At 41.5% G+C, this 27891-nt stretch overlaps 1 protein-coding gene across 3 annotated transcripts in view; it reads right to left on the bottom strand.

Annotated features, from left to right (window-relative positions):
- Positions 1 to 27891, bottom strand: part of SLC24A2 (solute carrier family 24 member 2) — a 233707-nt gene that overhangs the window by 74878 nt on the left and 130938 nt on the right. For all 3 annotated transcript variants that reach the window (XM_057722749.1, XM_057722748.1, XM_057722750.1), the window contains exons 2-3: positions 15696 to 15734; positions 13397 to 13505 (exon numbers count right to left, since the gene is read on the bottom strand). In XM_057722749.1, the coding sequence (XP_057578732.1) occupies positions 13397 to 13505; positions 15696 to 15734 (148 nt within the window). The remainder of the gene's footprint in view (positions 1 to 13396; positions 13506 to 15695; positions 15735 to 27891) is intronic.

The raw sequence follows: 27891 nt of genomic DNA, 5'->3' as shown, positions 1-27891 counted from the left end.
TGGAAAGAGGATTTTTTTTTTTTTTTTTTTTTTAGTCTGCCAAATATCCTAAATCTATGGATCCCAAAGGAAGTTGAGGCTTTTTGGAAGGAAATGAGTTAAGTACCATGTCACACTGATTTACTTCTCATTGTACAGAGGATAGGAGAATTTGGAAATACAGAAAGTAAAATTATTCAACTTTAGGATAACTTTTGCCTAACTAAAAGCCAGACTGCCAAGAAGAGCAGTTCCCATCTTATCTTATATACAGGTATAGCAGGATCTAAAAAACTGGTACATGGTAAAGAGGCTTTTTTTAACAGAAAATAGAGATAAGATATATAATTCAATGACATTACTGAACCACAGAAAACTCCCTAAAAATACGACAGTTGCAAGGTAAAAATAAGAACTGAAAGCAGGTTGGCAAATACCTACCTAGAACTAATGATGTACCAGGCACTGTTCTATGTGCTCCACGAACGACATTCCGTTGAATACACTCTACAGCCTTAAGAGATAGATGCTCTTATCTCCCCTATTTTACAAAAGAGGAAGCTGAGTTATCGAAAAGTTAAATAACTCACCCAAGGTCACACAACTAGTAAGTGGCAGAGCTTGGGTTTGAACCAAGGTGGCTGGCTCCACAGTGTGTCTGCTGAACAACTACACTATACGCCTCCTCCCATGAGCCTAGTGGGAAGATGCCACCAGGAGTACACTTAGCAGAGGAGACAGTCTGTCTAAATATTGCAAGATGCCACCTTTAAGCTCCAGGGGTCAGCTCCTCACCTTCTAATCCTCACTAGCATGAAGAAAATGGTGAACAGTGCTGAGGTCAAGAAAAGAATTTGTAACTTTTTCTAGATAGGAAACTCTGCGTGACCTATTGTGCCATGAATGGTAATAGGATGCATGGAAAGGGAGATGAACAACTGGGTAAAGTTTTTTTCAGAAATGGCAGAGAAGAATTTTCATCATGAAGAGCTTTCTGGAATGAGATGGGCTCACCATGATTTTTAATTCCTGCCAATGATGGTGGCTCTGGTTTAAAGGCCTTACAGTTGAAGCAAAGCTACCTTTGCTATTGGTTATTTGGGATTAAGTGCTGGGACATCAAAGAGAGCAATCACCACCACAGAAGTAGCCACAGAGGTTATTGCAACTGCACTGCTAAAGCTCAGATTCAACATCATTTAAGCTGGCTTTCAGGAAGTTCATTAGTCTGGGGCAAGCACTGGCTTCTGTTCTCTCAGAGACTTCTCTACTGTGAGGGCATGTAAAGAGAAACTTTCTCAAATGCGGTGACTGCTTACATCAGCTCGCAACAGGAATGCATTTTGTGAATGAATGAATGAATACATGAATCCACATACAAATAAGAAACCAATCTGATGTAGACCCATAAGCTTTATATAAACCACAATGCTGCTGGCTCTTTATGTGAGTGTGTGTGCACACGCGCGCGCGCACTTGCACACATGTGTATCATATAGTCTCATCTGAGCCCCAAGACAACCTGTAAAGGACAGCTTGATGTGAGTCAGGGAATTCTTTGCAATGGCTGAAGTGAAGAGGCCAGATTTGGTGGCTCTGATATCGCAAGATCAGGAGAGAAATGGACCCTGACAGCTGTTCTAGGGTTTGTTTTTACGGTATGACCAACACCCAGAGGTGAGTGCACAGAACAGTGCAAACCCCAGACCAAGAGACAAACTAGGAAGAGATGTGGCGACTGTCAGAGGAAAGTGTCTCATAAATGAATGCAAGTTGTCCAACCCGCATTCCACTAAGTGAGGCCCGGCTGCGGATTAAACAAAGCAGAGGTGTCTTTAGTGTTTCATTTGAGAGAAAACACCTTTGAACACAGATGATATTTCCCTATCAACATGCTTTTTGAATGGGCTGTCGCTGACAAAATTTGAGTGGTTTTCCCACCTTCACTGATTGTCCCCATCCTCTGGTCCTCCACATAATCACTGCTGTGACAGCTGCTTTCTGTCTCTGGGAACTCTTGAGTCCTTGCCTCTGAAGGAGTTCTAACTGCATCTCCTGAGCATGTGGTAAGTTCAAGAGAACAAAGATGAAGCTGTAACTGTATGGGGATGCCTCACCATCTTTTTCTTCCTGTGTGCAATGTTTACATTCAAATGGCATCAACTCAGTTTTTTGGCCACATACCTCTGTGGACTTGACTTCAAAGCAAACTTGAGAAAGAGAGAGAGAGAGAAACCTATTTCCATCCTCAAAAGCATTTATTTCAGTAAGACTATTCACATTCCCTTCATGCCTCAAATGAAATGTATTTGTAATGTGTACAACACAAAGAGAGATTCAATTTCGACCATCTTTGATGTTCAAATCTGAGAGTAATGCTTTACTATTCCCCAAAGAGAGGAGCTATTTAACTTGTCCCTGCATTTGCTCTATGAGAGGCATTGATAGCCTGCCTTCCTCTATCCAGGCATTTAAACTGCTGTCATCTTATTAAAAACAAGGCCAATAGATTGCATTTTATTCTTCTCCAGTGAAGATTTTCACTCCTATTGCCTGTTTACTCACCAGCTAAGGCAGCACGCAAACATCTTTCTTGCTACTTTAAACTGATCTACAATTTGGGACAGAAAGAAAGGTTACAATACTGCCTTTCAGGGATAACTTCTCCACATTTTGCATCAAACAGGCATGAAAATGACTTTCTTCTAGGATCAAATGACAATTTTTGAAAGCTCATATTGAAGCTGTTTTTAAAAATAGAAGCTGGGGAGATAAGTTCTGCTGTTTGCTAAGAAAAAAAGAAAACCCAGCAAGCGAGTGAAAGTTTAATCTTAGCATCAGCCCCAAATTAACACTAAATGTCTATGTTAAAGAACTGAAGCGATCTTACAAAATAGAGAGATGTATGGCTGTGTGTAGGGGAGACAGACACGTGTGGCTATAGATGAGAGTCCTATGGGAGTGCAAAGCACTCAGGCTCTGAAGCCAAACTTAGGAGCTGGGTGACCATGAGCAAGTGATGTCACCTCATTGAACCTCAGTTTCCTAGAGGTAAAACACACAATAATTCCCATAGTCGCTGCTGGGAGAATTCCAGGAGGTGACTGACAAGTGTGTGGCACAGAGCAAGCTCGTCGGAAGTTCCACTTTCTTGTTTTTCCTCTTCAGCATCTCTTAGGCCTCCAGTTTCCTACACTCAAATCACACACGCACTGATATGGTAGATGCACACACAGAAACAGACACACACAGTCACACAGACATATAAATATACACACACAGACACACATGCAAACACACACAGACACAAAAACAGACACACACAGACATACACACAGAGATACATCCCAAGGGCCCCTGGACAGGAGAACCCGCTGGAGCATTAGTTCAGCAGACAAACAGCCACATGCCCGCTCATCTCCAGGAGCCCCGTCTCGGGTGGGCCAACCGCACATACATAGTCTGGAGTCTCTCCAGTCGGTCCCACGGCCCTGAATTCCTCACCACCTTTTCTGCCCGCGCACCCTCCTCACCTCTTTTGAAAACTGCCCTTGAAGCTCACTTTCTCTGAAGGCACTCCTTCCTGATGGTCCTGCCCTCCGGCTGGCACCCAAGATGACGTTCCTGAAGATCTGGCCAGCACAGTTCACCTCTGCGGCCACTCAGTGCCGCCTGGTCACCAGCCAGGCTTCCCTGCTGGGTTTATTAATCTCCCCTTGTTATGATGTGATGTTGATTTCCGTGAACATGTGCTTTCACCGCCTCGGGGATGAGGGCCTTGCTCCTTCACATGGGTTATTCTAGTGCTCCAGGAAGCCCCTTTCCCATCACCACAGTGCTTCACCCAGAGCAGGTAGCAGACCCTACGGGCAGCGGTGCTCACAGCTTCTTCTTGATCCTCGGGGGTCACGTCTGGGGAGACCTCAGCTGCTTCTGGTCCAGCTTCCTCTCCTTCCTCCCAAATGCTTCAAGCAGAGCACCCAGAAGCTGCTGCTTTGTGATACACCTTGATCTCTGTTGGGCATGTTTTCCCTTTTTGTTCTTTGTGAAAAGTGCCTTTGCTTTTCCTGCTTATTTTATATAAATTTAGATGTCAAGTTATGAAGTCTCTTAAAAATCTTTTTGGGATTTCACTTAGGATTGAGTTGCATTTAGAGTTTAATTTGGGGAGAACTGACATCTTTATAATATACCAATATTTGTTTAGATCTTATTCCATGTTCTTCAGAAATGACTATTTACTGTTTCTGCTATAAAGTTCTTAAACATTTTCTTTGGGTTAATCCTTGGTACTTTTTGGTTTTCTTGCACTTGTGAGTGGGCCTTTATTTCTTTTATACTTGATATTGCTGGTATAGAGGAAGGCAACTAAATTGGGCACAGTGATACAGGATTTGACATGAGTGAACTCTTAATAGTCTTAACTATTAAAATATATTTATTCTTTCCTGTCGGACTTCCTTTGAACAAAAGGTTCTGCTGTTACTAAAAAACAAGTTCAAAAACCCACAATCTAGGGTAGAGGGAAGATGGTGAAAAAATAGAGTTGCTACTCATTTATGAGGCTTTTACAATCAAGATGTCCTGGAATTCATGTCACCTCGCATTGCCTGGGCCAGACGGATAAAGCAACAGGAGAAGTGGCATCAGGATGTCACAGGAGCTAGTAGGAATGAAATGAGGGAGCAAAACTGTTCGTTTCAGAAAGGCAGGAGAAATGCTCCCAGGACACTCCTCCAGTCAATTTGAATGAAAGTAACATAAATGTGTTGGCTGGAAAGTGACAACAGCAGAGACTAGCTGTGATAAGCAAAGTGAATTTACCATGGGGGAAATTTGCCCATCTTTCTAACAGTAAAGAAGGCAGGTATCATACTATGAGTATGGTGTCATTTCCAGACATCCCATGGCAGGATTCTGAAGATTCTGTCATGAAAACAGCCTCAAGATAAACACATTTCAGGCCTGGGGATCTGCTGTTCTAAACTGTCTCATGCCCTGTAGTTAAATAACCCTTCAGGTCAATTACAGGTCCCCTAGGCAAGTACTATCCCTACTTTTGTTTTTAAGATATCAAGTGCACTTATTTGTTACATTTTGCTATTGATAATAAAATTGTTATGATGAAAAAATGTAAATCAAATTTTGAATTCCACAAGGAAGGAGAAATTACTAGAATTGTGGAAGGGAATACAAGAATCCATAAAAATTGAATAAGGATCTTCTTCTTTTGTAGTTTTCTTCTCAAGCACAACTTAATACCATTTTTTGTGGTAGATGCTATTTTAGAGGTGTTTGAATTTGTAAAATGAATGAATGGTTAAAACAACAAACTCCTTAGAATCTTGTAGTGATAGTAATTCTTTGAACATATAAAGTTAGGCCCATGAAACGCAACAAATGAAAGGATCGACAGTTTATCAAATGAAGGAAGAAAAGGAAAGGAAAAAAGAACAAAGGGTTTGGAAAGAAAAGAGAAAGAAGTGGCTAGGAGAACTCATCAAGAAGGTGAGTGGCAGACAGCAAACCTTTCCCACCACAGCAATAACTCCAGAACTACAGGGAGATCCATTCATTCAATCACCCAGCAAATACTGACCAAGTCAGTGCCATCCTAGAGGCTGGAGATACAGTGGTGGCCACAGCAGACATGACTGCTTCTCACTACTGCAGAGACAACCATCAACTGAATAGGACTCAGCTGGTCACAACCAAAGAGCTTTTGACAGGGCACGGATTAAGACAACGTATGTGGGTAGAGACATACGTTCTCCAGTGAAACATTACAAAAGCAAAAGCACTCATTCAACCCACTCAACAAATATGGATGGCGATCCATGTGTGCCGGGCCCTGGAGATAGAGGAATGCCTGCCCTACGTCCTGCCCTGTTGGAGACGTAAGGGTAGAGACCAGCAGCAAACAACAAATAAATATATTCATGGCAGTTATGGAGAAATATATTGCAGGGCAAGAAAGGCCCAGGACTCTGCTTTATTATCACTGTTTTGATTTTCACTATTTTTCAAAGGCTCATTAAGTTCTTTCTCATTGGGTGACATGTGCAGGCTGACTTGAAGGAAGGGAGAGCAGGAGCCATTTGGATGGATGGGGGAAGAGGGAACATGTGCAAAGGCCCTGAGGCAGGAGGATGCTGGGAGTTTGTGAGGAGGAGCTGCTAGGCAGCCAGAGGAGTGGAGCCCAGGGAATGACACATGAGAGGAAGGAAAGAAGGTCAGAGAAAGAGGAGGAGAGGAGGAGAGGAGGGAAGAAGCGGGTGGAGAAGAAGGGAGGAAAGAAGAGAGGCAGGTCACAAGGGGCCACCGCAAAACTCAGGCTTTTACTGCTGGTGAGATGGTTTTGAGCAGAGGTAGGGCATGATTTCACCAGCATCTTAGGGGAACCAGGATCCTTAGGATGGCAAGTTTTGGGGCATGCTTTTTATGGGGAAGGATTCAGGGCCACTGTATAGAAGTTGGACCCACGGGCCACCAGAGATCGCTTTAAAAGGGAGGAAGGAGGGGAACATCACATCTCTTCTCTGTAAGTCAGGAACTTGAAAAGACAGGATGAAGGTTACTAAGGATAGGAAGAACAAGGGGAACACATTTGACCTTCACGGGGGTCTACCACAGAGTTCCATGTGTGGGGAGGCAGAGTGCCCACTTCTGTTTCCTTTGTAGGTTGAGGTGGTCACATAGCCCTGTTCTGACCCATGTGATGTAAGTGGAAGTCTGCGTCTGGGAACACTAAGGATTTTTGTTTTGTTTTTTTGTTTTTGTTTTTGCTGCACCATGCGGCATGTGGGATCTTAGTTCCCCGACCAAGGAAGGTTTTTCTGATTAAAAATAAACGACAGCTGTACTGTCTTCTCCTTCCTAGAATACAGATTATGATGGTGGCAGGGCAGGGGAGTAGCTTCCATCCTCTGGGGATGAAGCTGAGAGAAACAGGCTCCAGATGAAAGAATGAAAACACAGGAGACCGGGTCTCTCATGGCAAGGGGGAGCTGTATTACCAGACTTGAACTGCTTTTTATTGGGCTTCTAGTTAAATGAGAAAAATAAAATCCTATAAAACTATTATGGCCAACCTGAAGAGGCTATAGACTGTGACTCCAACTATATGATGTTCTGCAAAAGGCAAAACTATGGAGACAATAAAAGAATCAGTGGTTGCCAGGGATGTGAGAGAGAGAGAGGGAGAGAAGGATGAATAGGCTGAGCACAGAGGAGTTTTAGGGCAGTGAAAATACTCTGGTTGATATTACAATGACGGATAAATATCATTATACATTTGCCTAAACCCACAGAACATATAACACCAAGAGTGAACCTTAAGGTAAGCTATGGACCCTGGGTGATTATGAAGTATCAATGTGGGTTCATCCCTGGCAAAAAAGTACCATGCTGGTGAGTGATGTTGATAACGGGGGAGGATATGCATGTGTGGGGGGAGGAGGTACATGGGAAATCTCTGTATCTTCCTCTCAATTTTGTTGTAACCTAAAACTGCTTTAGAAAAATAAAGTCTTTAAAAAACCTATTAAACTAAGCCACTGCAGTTGGACTCTATTCCATCATATCGAACACAATTTTAACTGAAAAATTATTGCCAACAGTCACTGAGGACTAATTTTATGCTTTTGGGTACTAGTGTATTGAATACTCACCATAAACTTCTAATGGTGGAACTACTATTATTCCTTTTTACACATGAAGAAACCAAGGCCCTTTCAGGTTGGGAAATACTAATCATAAACTTATGCTTGTGGTGCTATCATTATCTCATTTTAAAAGTAGAAAAACTGAGGCCCAGTGAGGTTGAGAAGCTTGTTTGAGGTCTCAGAGCAAGAGGCTGAGCCAGGATCTGAACCCTGGGAGACTGACTCTTGGGCCACATGTTACCACACGGCCAAACTCTAATGCCACTCCACTTGCCTTGTCCTCACAGCAACCTCTCCATTTCATCACCCGACCCTGGAGTTGCAGAGTTGGCTATGGGGTTCCTTTTGCTGTGTAGAACCCACATCATCATGGATGGTGAGATCAATGGTAATTTCATGTACTTAAGCAAAAGTGCATGAGACCAAGGTGCGCTGGGGACTCACAAGTGTGGCTGCAACTCAAGGTGCGGGGGACAGGAGAGGGGAAGCTATGGCCAGGCCAGGCCTTGTTGCAAAGGCTTCTGTATAGGAATTTCACATCTTACAGAGTGAACGTGTAATTGGTCCAGGGATAGGTCAGAGCTCCTGGTATTTAGGCTGGCGTCTACATTAGAAGAACAAGGGACACTGAACTGGACACAAGATTACATGAGGTGGCAGAGTTGCACAGAACTACAAGAATGGACTGAGTCAGGCAGCTGTAAGTTCAAATTCTGGCTCTGCCATTTACTTCCTCTGTCACCCGGTGAGGCAAGACACAGCCTCTTTACATCTCAGTGTCCATCTCTGATTGATGGAGTCGGGCTAGTGTAAAGATGAACTGAGATGGTTTATGTCGAGCACTCAGCATAGTGCCTGGCTTACAGTAAGCACTCTGCAAATACTATTATTATTATCAGGCAAATTAATAGGGGCTACTTCTCACTCCAAAAGCACTACACCCAGCACCCTTGTTTTAAGTTCATAAAGATGTACACTAGGGTAAATATAATGGCTTGTTTAGAGAAGGTTAAAACCAACACAGGACACTAAATTTTTTAGAAAGATTAATTCAGACAGTCATACTGTGATCTCAGAGGCCAACAGTGCTAGTTCCTCAGGGCTTTCTTATAAAAGAAACAAAATCTTTATTCCAAATATTTATATGAGCCTTAAGCAGATTTCTTCTTTTTATCAACAGTGGTCTGTTCAGAATTTTGTGGCCCTGGAAAAGCACTGCTCAGTCTTGTTTGGACTACATCCTCACCCGAGGCAAGCCAGCTATGGCTTTGTCCCTTCCACACAGTGCAGTCTGCCCAGGGCACACCAATGAACCACGGACAGACAAACCACTCAGTGATGTGTGTCCCTGAAACAGACTAGGTTAGATGAAAGGTGGCAGCAGGTTCTCTGCTATCTGCCCATGGAGATGTCTCCATGGAGTCTCCTCCTCCCCGTCTTGAGTCTGGGTTGGCCAGTGTGATGGCTTGATTAGTAGAATACCGTAGCAGTGACATTCTGGGACTTCCCAGGCTAGGTCATGGGAAGCTTTGCTGTTACTGCCTGGGCCTCTTGAAAGGTTTACTCTTGGAGCCCTTGTGTAAGAAGGTGGCTCTTGGAGCCACCGTGTAAGAAGGCCAAGCATGTGGAAAGGCCCTGAGACAACATGGAGAATCAGGGGGCCCAGCCAAGCCTGGCCTTCCAGCTGCACCTTCAAAGGTGCCAGATATGTGAGTGAGGCCCTTTGGACCTTCTAACCTGCTCGTTTCCTAGCTGAATAACATCAAATGACCTCCATCGATACCACATGGAACAGAAGAATCACCCTGCTGATCTCTGAATCACTCAAATTCCTGATCCATGATATCATGAGCAGGGATAATACGGGGCTGGTTTTAAGCCACTAAGTCTTGGGTGCTTTGTTACATATCAATAGGATCTTGTGACTCAGGCTCAGAGGCCAAACTAACCACCAATTAAAGCTTCAGGTAAGGGCTCCATCACTTGACTGACATCTGAATGGCACAAATGAGAAAAAGGAAAATGTCTTTCTATAGGTCATCTGTCCTAGGTGATGTTGAAAACTTCCCTTTATGAACACCGACTGTCTGCCATGTGGTGCCAATGCACGACTCAGCGAGGCAGACGCCAGGAACCATCAATTAGTGCAACAGAGAAGCCACTGCAGTGTTCATGCCGTCAACTTGGTGATGTAACCAGCATGCTCTATATTGTTAAAAGGTGACAGTTTGGCACGAGGATGTGTGAATTCAAGTGTTTAGATGCAAACTAAAAGAGAGATGACTATTTCTGAGAGCTTGGAATGTTCTTGGAATGGAAAATGATTGTGAATTTTTTTGGGGAAAAATACCAGAGCAATCTGCTTTCTTGGCCGTGTGCTATGGAGCAATTTTAAAGCATTGAAGTACTTTCCATATTTTCTAATCACTCAAGTCCAGAACTGATTATGGCTCTCAGATTCACACCATCGCAGCACTCTACGGCTTTCAGGGAGAGGTTTCACCTTGAAAATAGGTGCCCAGATTCAGAAGGCACATCTCGCTACAGCGGGAACAAACATTTTAATTGCAGCACAGCCCTACGAGGGCCAGGTGTTTAGGAAAATCACTGATGGCCCAACTCCGAGACAACCCCAATTCATACTCTCTTATCTCACAGAAGCAAAGTATAACCTCCCCACCAAACAGAAAAACAAAAAACAAGCCCTAGTGCAAATTGAACTCCCCCAAACAAAATCCACAGAAATTTAGATCATTGAGACCTGTGGGCAGTGATACACACACACACACACACACACACACACACACACACACACACACACACACAGAGTTGTATAGGCATAGATCATCTCTGGAATGAGCCCCAAGAAATTGGTAGCTGTGATTTCTTCTGGGAGAATTGGGGGACTGGAGAAAATTGGGAGGCTGTTGGAGGAGGAAGACATTTTTTCACCATAGTCTTTTGACTGTTTTAAATTAAAACATTCATATGCTGCATTATTTTTCAAAATAACGAAACAGAGTAATTCCAAACATGTATATGGTACTTACGATCTGCTAGGCAATGTGTTCAATACTTAATGCATATTTACTCCTTTAGTCCTTATAACAACCTTATGATGTAGACATCCCTATATATCACCCTGATTTTTACAGATGAGGAAACTGAGGTACAGAGAGGTTAAGTAACTTATCCAAGGTCACACAGCTAATAAATGCAGAGCTGGAATCTGAATCCAGAGAGTCTGGCTCTGGAAGCTGTCCTCAATTACTACCTAACATGCCCCGCCAGAAATAAATATACCCAGTCACCTGCCTACTCATAATCAAGTTGTGGCAGATAAGACAGTTCATTTCTCTTCTCACCTGACTCTTCTGGGTGATGGGTGGGGAAGATGGTGGCTCAGAATAACCAAGATACAACCTTAAAGCCATGGGGCTTTAGAGGGCTTTGAAACTGTGTGACTATCAGGGCAAAAGTATGACTGTGGCCAAGATGCTTAATCATTCTAAGCCTTAGAAGCTACTAAGTGCCAGGTAGGCTGCTAGACCTTGGGGAAAACGAGTAAATAAACAGAATCTCTGCTCTCTAGAAATTTACTGTGTCCTGGGGGAGACAGGCAGTAAACAAATAATCACATAAATTGTAATGTGGGTAATAAAGAAAAATTAAAGGGTGCATTGAGAGATGATAATTGGGGCCCTGATTTATACTGGATGGTCAGGAGGTGTCATTTACACAGAGCACTGAAGAATGGGCAGCAATAAAGCAGGGAAAATTGGAAGAAAATGGGAGAAAGAAAAGTATTCTGGGCAGGCGGGGTGGGGAACAGCCTACGCAAAAAAAGCAGTATCTGTTTTAGGACAGAAGGCCTCTGTCTGGCTAAAGCAAAGTGGGTCAATGTGAGTCAATGTGAGTCTGGAGAAAGAGACAGATCATGCAGACCAAGGTAAGTATTTCACAATTTTCCTAAGAGCCATGGGAAGCCACTGCAGGTTAGTAGGAGTGACATGATTTGATTTACTTGGGCTGATAGGTGGAAAATATGCAAAGAAAGAGGCAATGGAGGAAGTGGAAGACCAGCTAGGAAGTGATGAGAATGGCTTGGAATAAACAGCTGGCAGAGAGAAGGAGACATATTTGAGATCTATTTTGGTAGTACCCTATTTTATGAAATTAGAATAACAATGTTAGCTATGAAGCGTTATTATAAAGCAAAGATGCACAGGTGTGAAAATTCTTTGTCAATTATAAAGTACTAGACAAAGGTAATGATTACTGTAGATCAAAGAACCAAGTATTAGAGAGGCTCTGAGTTGCCCCAAATCACACAACTGCTTCGTGGCTGGGAGGAGGTTGGCCTGTGATCTCCCCACTCACTGAGATTGTTTCTCTGGGGGTGACCCTAGGTGGGAGAGGAAAAGAAGGCTAGTGACCAGGGCTAACGTCCTCATCAAGTGGACCTCTGGTAAAGAGAGTAATGATATTTAGGATGTTCCTGGCAAAGGATTACCAGAGTAATCAGTAAACAGAACCCAGGATCTGTGAAGGAGGGCTCCTTGTAAAACATCACATCAGCTATGCAACTCTCTGGGGCATAAGGTGGAAATGTTTTGTAACTGAGATGCTCCACAGTGAAAGGTGGGCCCATGATTCTCACTACCTATTCTGGGTGAAGGTGCATGTCCAGTGAGGGGAGACAGGACCCGGGGAGCCGCTCTTGAGGTCCCAGAGTTTTCTTGACTTCATCTGAATCTCCTGATGGGCCAAACCCTTGAAATTATTTCGCAAAGCTTTACCTTGGTTAAGAGCTCTGATTTATGTGGGGGTGATGTGTCGATCTCATCTTATGTGTTTGTTCAGTGGCAGACACCAGTTTCCCAGGCTATTCGCCCTGTGTAACATCAGGCCCAATTGTAAGGTCCAGGGATGACGGGAGAACAGAAGACTTGGTTATATACAAACCCTTTGCTAGTGGCCTAACTCTGATATTTATTTGATGCATCAGATGTCTGCTTCCTTGAAAAATTAATTTTTTAGGGTACTGACGCAATTCAAGAAACACAATGTATCTGGCTTCTTTGTGAATGAATAAAACTGGAAGAACACAATACTGGATTCTTGGTGGTGCTTTATATGATGACCCTAGGAGGTGAACCAGGCCTCCTCAGCCTGATCCTAAGCAGTTATGTTAAGAGAGTACTCTTTGGGTGCTTAGAAGCTCACCTCCCAACTTCCACTTGCCAAAGAATAGGTACAACATCAATGTTCTGCAGTGAACATTATTCCCCAAACTAATCACAGATCACAGCCCTCCTTAGTCATGGAGTTCATCGCCTCTTTTTTTTTTTTTTTAAGATGTACAATTTATCAATTTATCTTCACACACAACTTCATTTGAAACTTAGGACGATGATGAAAGAGAACAGTCACTCTAGCTGGAAGGGAGAGAAACCTCTCTTGTCTTCTCTGCCTCGTAACAAACTGTATTTATGCTGAAGGCATCAAAAGACAGAATCAGCAAATGGACCTCCGCTCCTGCTCCTGGTAAAAAATCTCTGATTATGAACTGGGCAGGTGCAGACAAAGCACGCCAAAGGGCCAGGGCTGCCTCTGGCAGAGGCCACACACATGGACATCAGCAGGTCTGTGATGGAAGCGTAAACGTGTTTTATGAAAAGAGGCCTTTTCACATCCTCTTCCCCCCCCCTCCCCCGCCCCAAACAACTCCCAAATGAAAGCCTGATGTTTACCTTCAGCGAGCGGGTCAAGGGTGTGTATCATGAGCTGGAAGATGCTGTTCCGCATGAGGCTGTTGTGGAGGGAGGCGGAGCTCCCGCCCCGCTGCAGACGCGGCTTGGCCTGAGCAGAGGAACCAGACAGAGAGGACATCAGTGCACAGCAACACGAGGCAAGCTCCTCACCTAGTCTGTCGCAGGATCACACACAACTGAACCGAAGATTTTCAACATGCGTTCCTCAAAGTCTCCTGTAGGAATGGTATTCTCACATCCTTTCCTACTAACGGGATTAATTGCTATCATTTTTTTTTTGAGAACTTAGTATATGCTAGTCAATGTACTATACCCTTCACCTCCATTAGCTGATCTCATTCTCTAACTGAACCCTGTGAACTAGATACTATTATTGTTGCCTTTAGACAGATGAGGGAATTTAGTCTCAGAGAAGCGAAATAGGGTGTTCAGGTCACACAGACAAAAAATGGAGGATAGAGGAATGGGTTGCAGGTCTGCTTCATTCAAAATCTGTTCTCTGAACCAGTGGGTGGTCTCTAAAATGTTCGGACTGTGCAACCTACCAGTAAAATTTCTGAGTGTATACATCAATCTATATCTGTATCTATATCCATATTACCTATCTATATCCAGACACATACTAAAATATGAGCATGTATATCATAAAATATTTGCAAAAGTAAAAAATTATAAATAATAATACAGAAAGCAAACAATAGAGGTGCTAATATTTTCCCCTTGCTCCACAAAGGAACATCCTACACACCTTATGGGATAACCTCATCTCCACGCTGGGAACCACTGCTCTCAGCCATGAAGCCCTAAGTCAGTGTTAAGTAAGATTTGAAGAGAGAATCCACAGAGAACCTTCCTGACTCCAAAGGGTCCTTTATATTATAGGTTTTGCAAAATATTCTATCACACTCCAGACCCACAAGGCGGTTTCCCAAGAAAAGTCCCACAAGAGATTCCATGACCAAATATATTTGGAAAGTGCTACATCCTAAACCAACTCACCATCAGAGTTTTAAGATACACGTTAGACCACTAAGTCTAACACTAAAGAAATCTGTTTAACTGGACTAACTTGGACAGTGTTTCCGAACTACTGCCCATCCATCCCTTATTTTGTAGGATACTTATTAACAATGAGCCACGTGTTTGGAGACAAACATGAAACCCAGAGTAAGCGTGAAGGATGGGTAAACTGTCAGTATGAGATACATGGAGAAATCTGAATTTTTTAGAGTGATTTTTATCATAATTGATATTCTATTAGAAATGATATTTCCAACTCTACAGGGTTTGGAGAAGAATCAGAGGGCATTACTGGTCTCAGTGGTGAACCAGATCATGGTTCACAAAGGAAGAGACTGAGTCTGCACCCCTCGCCCAGTAATGGATCTCGCATATCCTATGGGCTCTCAATGCGTGTCAGAAGTCTCTGCTCTGAGCATCACAGGGGGAAGAATGGGGTCATATGTATCTTCGTTACTATTCCTTTCAGCCTCAAAAATCTGCAACATTTTTAAATGCATTGTGTCACTTGATTCAGAAGATTAAGGCTCAAAAAATTTTAGGGGCAAGGTTAAAAGATTAGAATAGAGTTGAAACGTAATCACTGTTTGATGGCTGCACACAAAAATTCTGAAGGTCATTTCCTTGCCAAGCTGCACAATACAAAATGTGATGTGTTAATTGGATAGGGACTGGAAAATGTGTTTGTTGTTAATAATTTGTCATAATCACTCTTACTATGGTCCTTATTTTGGGAAACTTAAAGAACTCGTCTGTGGAAATCTTCATTAGCCTAGGATTATATCTATAGAACTTAAAGCATTCTTTGGGGCATTATGTATATATTGAATATATAGATCTCATGCAGCATTTCTTTTGATGGAACCAAAAGAAATTTCCAACCAAAAAAATAGGTGCATGCAGATTCACAAAGAAATAGATACTAAGCATTAGATCCCTCACTGTCCCCAAATGTCAGCTCAACATCCCTTGGAATGAAATTTGGAAATATCTCACTCTTTCAACTTTTTCACGTCAAGTGAAAGAGAAAACTCAAACTTTTTGAAACCTAGTCCCAGAAATAATTTGTCACTGAATGTAAGCATTCAGTTGATACTAATTATAGGACAGAGAATACACACACCAGCAGATTAAACCCTTTAAGTATTCCAAGGGAGAGGATAACTTGTTGAGCACAAGAGCCCCTCTTCCACCCACCCCTGCCCCCACACCCTCCACAGGCACACGAACAGGTACAGACAAGGCCACTGCTTCCTACCGGTAGAGCCTGTTCATCCTTGTCCCTGGCTGTAGATGACTGCATAAGAGGAAAAGGCAGAAACAAAAGACAGAGAAATAAATAAACAACAAGTCACATATTGGCTTTACATTTAATCACAAGCCTCAGTATAGGGAAGGATTTGGTTCTTTCTATTCCTGGGAAGGACTATGCCAACACAGGGGGTCAAGAGTGTATACTTCTAGCCAATATATAATGGTTTATTTAGGCATATGGTACTTTGGCTTGAAAGATCAAAGCTGAATGGCCAACCCAAATGCCCAGAGACAGAGTGCAATTAAATCAGTTGTGATCCAGCCATCCAGTGGAGTGCCATGTGGTCACTACAATGAATGAGGTAAGTACACACGTGTTAATGTGGAAAAGTATCTAAGATATACCGTTAAGTGAAAAAAATTAAAAACCGTATTTATTATCTCATTTTATAAAAGAAAATAAATGAATAATACTTCAGTATATGTAAAGAGAAAAGGTCTGCAAGAATCATTAGTGGTTATTCTTACTAGTGGTTACTACTGGGGGCTGGGATTACAAGGATCCACCGTATTCCTTGTCTTTCAGAGGGAGCTGACATTCACCGTGTGTGACATCACCAAGTGTGATGTGTCAAATGCAGCCTGAAGATGTTAAGCCACTGAAGTAAAGACTAAGGTCATCACACGTGGAATCCAGATAATCTACCTTCTTTCCTGCCCCACCACTTCCAGTTTTCCATTCTAAAAAAGGGAATATCTGTCATGCTGAGAAAAGTTGACTAAAACACAAGGGCATGTGAGGGCCGGTTATCTGCTGGGAGAGAACAGAACTCAGACAAGGGGACACTGGTGCTCTTTTAACATGTCCCAACTGGACGGCTTTGCTTCCCCCACTTCATATGAACCCTCCCTCTTCAACAGAACCAGGCACCATCCTGTGATCTTTCCAAGGGTGTGCAGGTGTCTTGGAACTTCCTCATGATCAGGCCACTGCCTCTGTCCCTTCACCTCAACTATGGGTGCATACAGCAAGAAGAAACTGGAGCCTTTCCCCTGTCTTGCCTCTGATCCTCCCATCAGCATCTTTGCTGACGTGTGTCTTCAGGACTAATCACACACTGGGAGAAGAGAAGACAAGGGCAGAGCTGTTTTAAAAGCTTCATGGGCCCTGGGCTCTTTTTAGTCCTATCACACATGTCACAGAAAGAACGTTAAGATGCCCCCACATCCCACCTAAAATATACATTTTTGTGTGAAAAAAATGGAAAGGATTCTTATAATTTTGCATGTCAAATTATTGGCTATGTGCAATTCATTTAATTTATGATTGGCATGCTGGAAATCTTGGAAAGTGAGAAAACTGAATCTGCGATTTGATTTCATGTAATTTTTAAGAAGACTAAGTTTAATACTTAATGAAGTTGATATTACATATTTTGTCAACATTCAATTAAATATTTAATAATCTTATAGATAATTTTTGGATCTTAGACTCAATATAAACATATATTTTTTCTTCTGGTCCCAAATGTTTTTGCAGACCCTTGAAGAACTTGTAAGTCTCACGCACAGTGGAAGTGTTTAGGCTGGAGGTGATTTCTGAGTACAGCCTGAGGTCATGACTAAATTTGCCATAACCTCCTAATTTGGGGCGCTCTCTCGGTAACTTCTCTAAAAACACTGACAAGAAAACATCCCTGATTCCCTAGTTCCAGGAACATGCTTGGGGAACTGGAGTGGACCTGAAATTATCCTTTGATTTCCCTTTTTGCTCCGAAAAGCACCGTATGATCCTGTTTCTCTTTGGCAGTCCTTTCATTTTCTTGTCTCCCACATCAGACAGCTCAACAAACGGCCCCACATGGTACAGAACAATCCCCCAGGGAAATTATCCAGTGCAGCCAGCTCAGCCTTTGGATACACATGGAGATTAACCGTCAGTGCACGCCTTTTCAGTTAGCAAATTTACACCTTGTGGCTAAATGGGAGAGAAATAATTATGAGCTGGGATTGATACCACGGCAGTATCACAGAACGTGAAGGAACTGGATGAAACTGAGGAAAGAAAAGGGTGGTCTTTATAAGAACAAAATATCACCAGGAGAGAGTTTGGATTTAAAAGATAGATTTGAAAAATATTTGAGGGAGAAAAAAAAAATTCCAAGCCTGTCTTTTGGTTTGAAAGGAAGAAAAAAATATCTATTCCATTGACTTGCTTTTTCTCTCACAAGCAAGGAGGCTCATAAGACACAATGGATGGAAAGAGAGTGACTTGTACATAGATGCTACAAAGATAAAACTCAGTGTAGAGAAAGGTCTAAATCCTTTACAAAATTTCCCACTGCTTGATGGACCTAGAGACTGTCAAGTCAGAAAAAGAAAAACAAATATCGTATGTTAATGCATATATGTGGAATCTAGAAAAGTGGTACAGATGAACCGGTTTGCAAGGCAGAATTAGAGACACAGATGTAGAGAACAATCGTATGGACACCAAGGGGGGAAAGGAGACGGCAGGATGAATTGGGAGATTGGGATTGACGTGTATACACTAATATATATAAAGTAGATAACTACTGAGAACCCGCTGTATAGCACAGGGAACTCCACTTTGTTGTGCAGTAGAAACTGACACAACACTGTCAAACAACTATACCCCAGTAAAAATAATTTCCCACTGCTTCATGTCAGCAGAAGTTGACATCATTAGTTTACTTTCAAGTATAATTTGCAGACATGAATATACATCAGGTTACAACATGTAAATTAAGGTATATACACAAATGGCAGCTGAGGCCATTGAAACACCCCTCCACATGTAACCCTGTTGCAAAAGAAATGAGAAATGTGACAGACAGTGGTGATTTGCTCATTTTCAGGGCTTCGCCCACCTCTACTGATGATTCCCGATGCTCACCTGACTTAGCCCCCCTCTAATCGCATCTTGAAGCAGCCACAGAGTCCTGGAAATGTGCCTCTGATATTGTTAGGAATTCAGTTTTAAAGGGTTTAAATTATCCTGGAGGTGACTAGTGAAGGACCAGAGAAAGGACCCATATATGTACAACTCGTAGCGTTTCTAAGCACCGGCTTACTCAGCTAAGTATGTGGGTTTTGGGTTGCCCTCGGTGCTGTGATTTTCTTTTCAGGGCCGTTGAACATCTGGCACGTTCATGCTAACCCACTGGATGTCACAGAAAAGACAACGTCTTCAAAAGAGGACTGATGTGACTTTAAGGATTCATCTTGGCATTTTTATTATGCATTCTGCTTTTCCAATTTCCTTTATTTTAAACACACCAAAATATCACACATGTGGACTACACTAATTTGAAAGCCCAATTCTTGGTGGCCCGTTCAAAGGCTGTGCCGGTTATAGGAAAGATTTGTTAAGCCAAATCCATCGTGTTCCACAGCAATTCTTGAGGAATACCTCTTTTACTTAACGTATTCTCTAATTCAATGCTTTAATTCAAACTGACCCCCCCGCCCCCCGCCATTACTGCAAGTAATTGAGTAACTGAGCAACGGAGATGATGCCATTAACATCTGTTGTCCTTCCTGGTGGAAACCCAATTCTATGTGGGAATTCTCCTACCAGTTTCATAGGTGTTTTGAAAGTGCCACATTCCTCCACCCCCAATAATAAAACATAGCTCATTTACAAAGCATTTTAAAGCCATAAATCATTCACAGCATTTTACATACAAAGCATTTTAAAATCATACAAAGCATTTTAAAGCTATAAATGATTCCCCTAAGTATAGTTCTGATGTGACTTTGTAGAGCTCACCCCACATACAAGTCCCCACTACCACCTCACACACATGAGTATTAGGCAAATGCTGCAGAGGTTAGCTATAGCATGGGCACACAATCCCTCGTCTACCCTGACTGGCAACTGCCCACCTGCAAATTACATAATCGGATGGGCTACTGGGAAGGTTTCGTGTGCCAAAAGACAAGTGTGTAGAACAAAGGGTGGATTTTCTAGCCAGTGGCTTTGGCAACAGATATAGAAAGACAAGCAATTTTCACAACAGTCAAATAACAACCATAAACTTCTACCACCACAACCTTTCACCAAATCCTGCGAAATGCACCTAAGTTCAGTGCGCCCAGGAGTCAGAAGCACTATAAAGTCTACAAGAACAGACCTAAAAGTATAATTATTTTGTCATAAATGTGATTCAAGACATATATGCTGGTAATTAGAAATATTAATCCATTATTTAATTGATGTTAATTTTCATGTCTTAGAATTTAGAAAGGTTGGGTGAGGGATGATTTGAATGACTGATTTTCATTTAAAAAATTAACAAGGAAGTATTAAATGGTGTCTTCTTGTTACCTTCCAATACATTTACATTCAATAAGCAAAAACATTTAAAATCTCTCTTCTGGTTAAAGATGAATAAACCTCAAAGCCCATGGGAAGACTGGATAAAAGGTGCAAAAGCTTCAGATCTGAAATCTAAAAGGAAAGAAACCCAACCACTACTTACTCGGATGCAAAATCATGTCCCTTTGCCTCCCTTTACTGTGCCCCAACATAGTCCCTAAAATATTAAGACGGATGGGATTAAATTCCTAAAGAAAGAAATACTAAGAGATTTAAATTGAAATTACTTTTACTGCTGGTTGCCGGGTAATTATACCACTGTCACTGTCCTTTAGGAAAGTAAGAATCTCAAAGATTAATGAAGTGATGAAAGTGGCAGCCCAGGTTGGAAAGATACCCACTTACAACTCTGGTTGAAAGAAACACATTCGGATGGAGGGAAAGGATAGAAATTAAGCAAAAAGCATGGTAATAGAAACTTTGGAAGTAAAGCGTTTATGATTTATCTGAATAATTCTCAGAATCTTGAACTATTTGGGGTAGTAGAAACAAATTTCAGAAGAATAGATATCCTTCAAAAAAAGGAAATGGAAGTGAAATTGCTCAGAGACAGTTAAGGAACAACATTTTGCCTCTTAAATAGTTGCACAAGAGAGGAAATTAATGTAGGATGAGAAGTGGTGTCCTAGTTATTAAGAATGTGGAATTCAGGCCCAGACTGTGTGGGTTCACGTGTCCATTTTTGTCACTTATTGGCTGTGTGACTTTGGACAAGTTGCTTAATCTCTTTCTGCTTTAGTGTCCTCATCTGTCAAATGGGGATAAGAATAATAACTACTTCAGAGGGCTGTTGGAGAGTTAAATAAGTTTATTCATGTAAAGTGCTTAGACAATGTTTGGTACATGGTAAATGCTATGTGTTAGCTCTACTCTCAGGATTATTAATAATAGGAGCCACAAGGGAGAATAATGACAAACTATATGACAAAAGTAGGTTCAGGGTCGTGAACTGGATTAGAGAACAGGGTGGTTTCTACGGGAAGTAGGAAAATTCCATTGATTAGGATGCTGAGAGGTGGTTTGTGTAGGACACTAGAGTACGGTTAATTGAGCATGCCCAAGGTGGTTTGTGCAGGACACTAGAGTACGGTTAATTGAGCATGCCCAAGGTTGGCAGCCCAGGGAAGAGGAGATGACACGACAGATCATATTTCCTTGGCTTGGCTTCTGACTCTGTCCCTGTCCCATGAGTCAGCATTGTCTGAAGGATACAGGATTGGCAAGGCAAGGCTAACAATTCACATCTCATATACTTTAGTGGGCCTGGTTTTGATCAGGAAGCTCTGGAGGCTGGAAGATTCAGAGAAGGTAGGACCCCTAAACTTACAGATGTTATATATGTCTATGTCAATTACATCTCAATAAAGCTGGAAAAAGTAAAATAAAAACAGAAAAGGAGTTTAAATGCTTCCCACTAAATTGGTAAGCTGTCTTGCGTATGTACCATACCCAACTCCCCCAGCCAGCCTCCCAAATAAGGAAGGCTATAAGATCCCCGAGAGCAGGATTCACCTCGTGCCTCCTATGGTGCCCTACGTGGCTACTAAAAATGCAACCAGGTGGCAGGAGACAGTGAGGCCACTCAGGCAGAATGGGGACTGTGTGGTCCTGTGTCAGGAACAAAACTCCTCTGATGCTTGCTCCAGAGGCTAAATTAATAGTAATCATGGTTATTTAAACCTACCCCTTAGAGCCCCTACTGAATCCTTCTTATTCAGTAGGTACACAGAAGACATTACTCCCCATTCCGTAAATGGAAAGAGAGAAGCAGGAAGTGCCTCTGGCTGTTTCTGTACTGGGGATACTGAGCACCTTTCCTAATTCACTTAATTTAGGAATTAACAGCCCAACTACCACTGCCATCTCTTACTTCCCCCTGAAAAATCCAGATGTTGCCAAAATACTTTGTTGTATTGTTTCAGCAATTCTCACAATTACTAACGAACCATTTTGATATGCCAATCAAACACAATCTGTTAGTGGTGTTCTGGCATTAGTCCCACAAATTCCTTTGACTGGTAAAGAACCCCAATGTGCTCATATATTAAGTCTGGATTGCCTGACTTCTAAGGAAAGAGTGTCTAAGATAATGTGAACTTAAAAGTCCAACAAATGCTGGTGCTGGACACACCAGAGAATAATTTGCTGCAAATAAAGCAGATTCCAGTAATAATGGATAATATTTAATGAAAGCTCCATACATGCCAGGGACTTCATATATAATACCTCACTGAATCCTCACAATAACAGGTATTATAACCACTCCCACCCCCTCTAATACATGAGGACCCCGAGGCTGATCGATGCTGGACAATTTGTCCATGGCCTTGTAGCCAGTAAGAGGCAGTGCTGGGATGTGAACTCAGACAGCTGGGCTCCAGAGCCTCTCTAAGTGTTGGGGAAACAAGAAAGTGGAATTTTCCTTGCAGTGGCCTGTGGGCAGGAGGCTGGAGGCACTAGAACTGCAAATACAGTAAAAATAGTTTATGTATATTGAGAACCATTTATGAGCTCTGACTTCCAATGGAAGCCAGAAAATCATTGCCAAGTGATTGCTGTGAATGCAGAATGACATTTTATTTGTGTTCATTTGGTACAAAAAGTTGGTACCTGGGAATAGAGAAAGTAGAGAGGTAATTTGCTGGTCTTTTGTCTCTTCCAGCACTATTATTTAGACTCTGCTTCAATTGTCATAAATTTTCTTCTAAATGTCTCTTGAAGGTCATAGAGGCACTTTTACGACCTTCGCAATGGCATAGGTTCAAGTAACACTGCAAACTAGTTTATCCATACATCAAACTGACTTGTATCAAGGAACTTACAGCTCAGCAGTAGGTGAGAAGAGGGGGTCCCATGGTGGTCCATTTATCACCATGGCTATGTGATACTACTCTATATTTAGTTTATTTGGAAGCATGGTGTGCCCAGTCTTCAATTTATTTCTGACACTTGACAGACTAGTGCTGTTTCTTTGTTTCAAGAAAAAAACGACTCAAAAAGATGAAACAATCACATTTCCAGTGTTTGAAGCATCAATGGGAAACTCTGAATAGTGAATTTTGAATAAAGAAAATTTATTTGGTCAGTTACTTAATATTTATTGGATAATATTTCTTGGACACTTCCTATGGGCCAGGCATTCTTCTACATTCCAGGGATGCAAATGTGACCAAAACTGACAAAAATCTCTGTCTTCATGGAGTTACATTCCATAATATGTTATTATCATAAAATTAACTAGACAGAAAGAATAGGTAGTAGTTAAATCACTTAAAATTGTTATATTTAAGAATATTGCAAATTCCCTGGTTGTCCAGTGGTTAGGGCTCCGAGCTTTCACTGCCAAGGGCCCTGGTTCAATACCTGGTCAGGGAACTAAGGTTCCATAGGCTGCACGGCATGGCCAAAAACTCCCTGAAAACCAAACCAAACCAAAACAAACCAAAAAAAAAAAAAAAAAAAAAAAAAGCAAAACTCACTTACGTGGATTAACTGTGGCCTGACCATCACTTCTGTATTCATACTTTATGATTAATTTATTAATCCTGGATTTAGCCTGCATTCTGGTTTGGAGAGAAGCTAGTAAAAGCTATAAAGAATATAAAAAACATGATTGTGTCTATAAAATTATAAACAACATATAGCAAAGGGCACTAGATATTTAAAGTACATCTTTAAACTGATAAAATTGAAAATGTGATTTAATTTTTGATAATATTATTGACAACAAAGTTCCTTGCCAGTGTTTTCAAAATACTTTTACAGACTTAAAATTAAAAAAAAAAAGAAACCCTGAACCCCAAAGAGAATAAAAATACTATAATTTGAATGTAATGTAATGTAACTTTGCAATTTTGAAATATGTACCTTTTCACTTTTATGGTTTCTTAGGTACAGTGTAGCCTCATTAATACAACATATGGATCCTCTACCACATTTTAAGTTGTGATCCTAGAAATTTCATTGGCACCATCTCAGCACCCGTTTCCTGTAGGACTCTGATACAATTTTCCCACGTGCAGAAAAATAGAGAGGCCAGATTTGCTGAATTCAGTTTTGGAATTCCCAGGAAGGACATGAATATCACATAAGCCTAATTTAAACACAATAAAAATGAAAGTGTAAATTATTAGAGAAATGGAAATCAAAACTACAATGAGGTATCACTTCACATTAGTTAGAACGGGCATCATCAGAAAATCTACAAACAATAAATGCTGGAGACGATGTGGAGAAAAGGGAACCCGCCTATACTGTTGGTGGGAATGTAACTTGGTGCAGCCACTATGGAGAACAGTATGGAGGTTCCTCGAAAAACTAAAAATAGAGTTGTCATATAATTCAGAAATCCTACTCCTGGGCATATATCTGGACAAAACTATAATTCAAAAAGATGCATGCACCGCTATGTTCACAGCAGCACTATTTACAATACCCAAGACATAGTGACAACCTAAATGTCCATCAACACCTGAATAAAGACATGGTACATATACACAGTGGAATACTACTCAGCCATAAGAAGAACGAAATAATGCCATCTGCAGCAGCATGGTTGGACCTAGAGATTATCATACTAAGTGAAGTAAGTCAGACAGAGAAAGACAAATACCATATGATATCACTTATATGTGGAATCTAAAATATGACAAAAATGAACTTATCTACGAAAAAGAAACAGACTCACAGACATAGAGAACAGACTATGGTTGCCAAGGGAGAAGGGGTTGGGGGAGGAATGGAGTGGGAGTTTGGGGTCCTACTATATAGCACAGGGAACTATATTCAATATCCTGTGATAAACCATAATGGAAAAGACTATGAAAAAGAATATATGTGTGTGTAACTGAATCACTTTGCTGTACAGCAGAAAGTAACACAACACTGTAAATCAACTATAATAGAAAAAAAAGAAAGTGTATTTAAACTCTGGGAAAACAAGAAAGGGCACAAATAACAAGTATATAACATTTTCCAATGAAAATGTACTTATATTGAGAATCAGTCCAATTCATTGATCTGCTCTCCTGTTCCCGAGAAAGGCCAGGAGGAAACTAAGATTACTCTTATCATGGGTTCATTTCAAACACAGCTTGGCTACTTTCAGATTCCGCTCATGCTCTGGTGTGCCCCCATTTGCTCCCTAGTTCATTCTTTTGTATTACTTGTTTCGTCTCTCACTTTGCTCCTACTGAACACCCTTCTGAGGACAGAGACAACGCTTTTTTCATTTTATATTATTCCACAGCATAGTAGTGCTAGATGCTTAACAAATACATATTTAATAATAAAGTGAAATCAGCCTGTATTTTTTTAAATGAGCCCATATACTCATATATATGAGGTTGGAAGCAAAGGCTTCTTTCTAGTCCGACACAGAACTGTGTCACTTTCCTCTTAGCATTTGACACTGCTAATGACCCACTGCTTCTTGCATCATTTTCCTCCCGTGTATCTGAGATGTGTGTACTATTTTCTCATACTGGTAGACATGTCACGATATAAAACCTCCCTTCTTTGAACTTCAAGTGTAGTCAGAATCAGCATTTCACAGTTATTTCTGATTGCTTGTGTTTGCCATTTTGCTTGCTTGGTTGGAAGTATAACCTTCTTGAACGTGGGTGTCTTACACATTACACATCTTCGTATTTCATATTTTGCCTACCTGTGTGCTGGCACCCTGCAGATGCTCAGCAAACACTTATCTCTTGATTGACAGCTAGAAAGTTGTGGGACTAGAGCTTTGCAAGGAAGGAGGATGCTCTAATAGGCAGAAAACTCACTCTGAGACAGAAAAGAGTTGAGGGGCCTGGGCCCAGTGTTGGACTTAGGTCATGGTCAGCAGAAACTCTTTGGACTGATACAGAGTGGTACTGATTCTCTGGCTTAGTTCCTAGACTCTGTGCCCAAATACGACTGCATGGGTCCTTTAAACTAAGAGAGCCAGTCTTCTTTTTGGTGGTTGAATGGCACTTGCAGTAGTAGTGACAGAGGCGAGTGTGGTGGAAACACTGAATGGAACAGGACCACCACCATGTAGTGAAGTGGAGAACATGGGAGTAAGGAGCAGTTCCGTTGGGCACTGACCATTACACACCTGGGCGCCCTGGAAAAGTATGGTACACAGTAAAGACTAGGAATCCCACCACGGGGGCTTGACATGAAGACAGTTACCACTCCATTCTCCCCCAGGGCTGATGTAATCTAATCTTTCCTAGTCTCTGCTTTCATAGGCAGTCCAGGCAAATTGCCACTTCAGCTATTCTATCTGTGTCCCACCTTGGATATTACCAAGTTATTCCCTTGTGCTCTACTTGCCAAGTATCTTCCTTCATGGTATCTTCAAAACGACTCTTTCATTCATTCTTCAACACGTATTTAATGAGCACCTTATATGCACTACAGTGTTCTAGGTATGGGGATACTCTAGTGAACAAAACAGGCCAAATCCTTGCTCTGGTGGAACTTATATTCTAGCTTAAATCTCTCTTCTAAGACATAGTCTTCCAATTAAGTAGCAAAGGCGGCCATTAATATATAAAATCCCTGCTGACTTTTACTGAGTACCAACTGCACTTGAGATAGTGCTAAATGCTCATTTAATCTTCATCACAATTCTAGGTGGAAGGTTCTATGAGGAAGCATTGGGAAAAAACCTTTTTATTTTGAAGTAATTATAGAGTCACAGGTAGTTGTAAAAAGATGTACAGGGAGGTGCTGTGCACACTTTACCCAGCCTCTCCTAAAGATAGCATGTTGCACAACTATAGTACAATATCAAAACCAGGAAGTTGGCATGCATAATCTATTGAATTCACTCAAATTTTGCCACTTTTATGTGCACTTATTTGTGATTGTGTATGGGATGTATGCTGTTTGTGTTGCTCTATACAATTTAATCACATGTATTACCTCATGTAACCACCCCTGCAATCAAGATACTTAACTTTTCCATTACCATTAGATTCCTTTGTACTACCCCGTAATATCTACATCCATCCCTCTCCTCATCCCTGGTACTCACTAATTTGTTATCTATATAATAATTTCATGATTGTTATATAAGTGGAATCATGCAGTATGTATCCTTTTGAGATTGCCTTTTTCTACTCAGTACCATTTCCTTGAGGGGCATCCAAGTTGTAGCAGATATCAACAGTTGGTTCCTTTTATTGTCGAGTAGTATTCTACAGTATGGACTAACCACATCCATGCATTGAGGGATATCTGGATAATTTCCAGTTTGGGGCTATGGTGAATAAAGATGCTACAAGCATTTATACACAAGTTTCTGCATAAAAATAAGATTCATTTCTCTGCGATATATGCATAAGAATACAATTTCTGGGTCATAAAACCATTTATAGTTTTTAAAAGGAACAGTCAAATTATTTTCCAGAGTGGCTGTACCATTTTATATTCCCACCAACAATGTATGAGTGATGCAGTCTTTTTTTGCATTCTTGCCAGCATTTGGTATTACTGTTATTTTTTATTTTAGCTATCCTAATGGGTACAGTTATATCTCATTGTGTTTTTTTAAATAAATTTATTTATGTATTTACTTATTGGCTGCATTGCGTCTTCATTGCTGTGTGAAGGCTCTCTCTAGTTGCGGAGAGCGGGGGCTACTCTTCGTTGCGGTGCGCAGGCTTCTCATTGCGATGACTTCTCTTGTTGCAGAGCGTGGGCTCTGGGTGTGAGGGCTTCAGTAGTTGTGGCACATGGGCTCAATAGTTGTGGGCTCTAGAGTGCAGGCTCAGTAGTGGTGGCGCACGGGCTTAGTTGCTCCGTGGCA

The sequence above is a fragment of the Hippopotamus amphibius genome, chromosome 2 (assembly GCF_030028045.1).
Source record: "Hippopotamus amphibius kiboko isolate mHipAmp2 chromosome 2, mHipAmp2.hap2, whole genome shotgun sequence".
Taxonomy (NCBI): Eukaryota; Metazoa; Chordata; class Mammalia; order Artiodactyla; family Hippopotamidae; genus Hippopotamus; species Hippopotamus amphibius.
The sequence above is the reverse complement of the archived record's forward strand: the minus strand, read 5'-3'. Positions and strand labels throughout refer to the sequence as shown.